The 3,209-nt window shown below is 44.0% G+C and overlaps 1 protein-coding gene across 1 annotated transcript in view; it reads right to left on the reverse strand.

Annotated features, from left to right (window-relative positions):
• LOC105512327 (chromosome unknown open reading frame, human C11orf80) overlaps positions 1-3,209 on the reverse strand; it is an 82,737-nt gene that overhangs the window by 21,270 nt on the left and 58,258 nt on the right. Inside the window, exon 12 of the mRNA XM_011942761.1 lies at positions 1,693-1,797. Coding sequence (XP_011798151.1) covers positions 1,693-1,797 — 105 coding nt within the window. The remainder of the gene's footprint in view (positions 1-1,692; positions 1,798-3,209) is intronic.

Consider the following 3,209-nt stretch of genomic DNA (forward strand, 5'->3'; position numbering starts at 1 on the left):
AACTCCTGACCTCAGGTGATCTGCCCGCCTCGACCTCCCAAAGTGTTGGGATTACAGCCGTGAGCCACCACGCCCGGCCTTGTTGTGTTATTTTAATGGTTCCTTTTATTTATTTGTTTTTGAGACAGTGTCTGGCTCTGTCACCCAGGTGGAGTACAGTGGCACATTCTTGGGTCACTGCAGCCTTGACCTCCCAGGCTCAAGCAATCCTTCCACCTTAGCCTCCCAAGTAGCCAGAACTACAGGTGTATGTCACCATGTCTGGCTAATTTTTTTTTTTTTTTGTAGAGACAGGGTTTCACCATGTTGTCCAGGCTGGTCTTGAACTCCTGAGCTCAAGCGATCCACCTGTCTTGACCTTCCAAAGTGCTGGGATTACAGGAGTGAGCCACCATGTCCAGCTGGTTCCTTTTATTTTTAATTTATCAGTTTACCTTCAATTAGTATTATATCACTCCACATATAGTATAATACCTTATAATAGTATATTTCCATTTCTTTCCTCTTGGTCTTTGTGCTATTATTGTCATATATTTTGCTTCTCCATAGGTAATAAATATCATAATACAGTGTTACTATTTGTGCTTTAAAAAGTCAATTATGGCAAGGACGTAAAGGATGTAAAGGATGAGTTGATGGGTGCTGACGAGTTGATGGGTGCAGCACACCAACATGGCACAAGTATACATATGTAACAACCGTGCACGTTATGCACATGTACGCTAGAACTTAAAGTATAATAATAATTTTTTTAAAAAAAGTCAATTATGGGCTGGGCACAGTGGCTTGAGCCTGTTATCCCAGTACTTTGGGAGGCCAAGGTGGGCGGATCACCTGAGGTCAGGAGTTTGAGAACAGCCTGGACAACATGGTGAAACCCCGTCTCTACTAAGAATACAAAAATTAGCCTGGCGTGTTAGTGGCCGCCTGTAGTCTCAGCTACTCGGGAGGCTGCAGGCAGAAGAATCGCTTGAACCTGGGAGGCAGAGGCTGCAGTGAGCCGAGGTCATGCCACTGCACTCCAGCCTAGGCAACAGAGGGAGACTCCATCTCAAAAAAAAACAAACCAAAAAAACCCAAAAAAAAAAAACAAAACAAAATCCACTTTTATCTTTTCACCTTTTTGGATGCTGGAGATCTAGAATTTCCTTAGTTGGGGTCTTTACCCTCAAGGAGGTCAAATAGCTTTTAACTGGTTTTGTGATGGTCTCCTCTAATGAGTGAAGGGAGATCCTAGCAGGAAATTCTGTTTCTCCAGATTCCAGGTGTAGCTGGTAGTAGTCATCTAACTGAAGCCCACTTTTCTGGCTCTCTTGGCTCCAGTCAGTAGGATCAACTTATCTGGAACTAAAATTATAGGATGAATAAATAAGAGAGATTAAAGATGAAGTTATCCTACAGTGTCTTCTGGACAAGATGGTGTAACAGGGACTGAATCTACCCTCCTGCCTGAAATAACAAAAATCCTGGATACAACGTATGAAACAACGGCTTTCAAGATATTGGACACCAGGCAACCAGTGGGATAGTCATTCCTGAGAGATAGAAAACAGATGATTTTGTTTCACAGACTTCCTTGCTGAAAGGCTGACCTCAGATTATGCAGTCTGAAACACTTGTACCTACGCACCCTCAATTCAGGATTCCCATATATCAAAATGGAAGATTCCCACCAAAGTACTGATTATTTACACTTACCTGCTTCACCTCACATGAGCAGTGGTGAAGAAATTGGTGCTGAGTGATCTCACGAAATACTTTGTGCAGTTTGGTCTCAAACTCTTGTGTGTCAGCTGCCTAAAATGGGCCAGAAATAGAACATGCTGAGTTCCAATACTGGAAACCAAGGGGGGAAGTTCTCACACAAAGTTTATACAGGGAGAAGGGGAGGCAGATAGTAGGCAAGCCATTAAAGTTAGGAGTTTTCTTAGTCTTCATGAAGGCAGGACAGGTAAAAAGAAGGCCTGAGCTACTTGGTATAAGACAGGCAGTTGTGACTCCTATATGTCTTCCCACTTCTGTCATCTAAGCAAGATCCTTCAAAGAAGGTCTTTGTTCTCCCATTTTTTTTTTTTTTTTTTTTTTTTTTTGAGACGGAGTATCACTGCAATGCCTAGACTGGAGTGCAGTAGCGTGATCTTGGCTCACTGCAACCCCCGCTTCCTGAGTTCAGTCTCCCAAGTAGCTGGGACTACAGTGTGTGCCAACACGCCTGGCTAATTTTTATATTTTTAGTAGAGACGGAGTTTCACCATATTGGCCAGGCTGCTCTCGAAGTCCTGACCTCAAGTGATCCATCCATCTTGACCTCGTAAAGTGCTGGGATTACAGACGTGAGCCACCGTGCCTGGTCTAATTTTTTAATACTTTGTAGAGACAGGGTTTCACCGTGTTGGCCAGGCTAGTCTTGAACTCCTGAGCTCAAGCAATCTGCCTGTCTTGACCTCCCAACATGCTGGGATTACAGGCTGAGCCACTGCGCTTGGCAAGACCATTAACATTTAATGGAATAGTTGATATGACAGGGTTTAAATATATCATCTTGATAAGTGTTTTCTATCAGTCTCATGTGTTCTTTGTTCTCTTTTCCTCATTTTCTGCCTTCTTTTTTGGAGACAGAGTCTCACTCTGTTGCCCAGGCTGGAGTGTAGTAGCGCGATCTCGGCTCACTGCAACCTCTGACCCTGGGCTTCAGGCAATTCTCCTGCATCAGCTTCCCAAGGAGCTGGGACAAAGGTGTGAGCCACCATGCTGGGCTAATTTTTATCTATTTTTTATTTTTTTAGTAGAGATGGGGTTTCACAATGTTGGCCTTGAACTCCTGACCTCAAGTGATCCACCCTCAGCCTCCCAAAGTTCTGGAATTAGAGGTGTGAGCCACTGCACCTGGCCATTCTGTCTTTTGGATTGAGTTTTTATGATTCTCATTTTATTTCCTTTTTTGACTTACAACTCCTTGTTGTGTTATTTTGTTTTATTTATTTATTTTGAAACAGAATTTCACTCTTGTTGCCCAGGCTGTAGTGCAATGGCGCAATCTCGGCTTACTGCAACCTCCGTCTCCCAGGTTCAAGTGATTCTCCTGCCCCACTCGCCTGAGCAGCTGGGATGAGAGGCATGCACCACCACACCCGGCTAATTTTTGTATTTTTAGTAGAGATGGGGTTTCGCCATGTTGGCCAGGCTGGTCTCGAACTCCTGACCTCAGG

This window comes from Colobus angolensis, unplaced genomic scaffold, assembly GCF_000951035.1.
Source record: "Colobus angolensis palliatus isolate OR3802 unplaced genomic scaffold, Cang.pa_1.0 Scaffold21, whole genome shotgun sequence".
In the NCBI taxonomy this organism is placed as follows: domain Eukaryota; kingdom Metazoa; phylum Chordata; class Mammalia; order Primates; family Cercopithecidae; genus Colobus; species Colobus angolensis.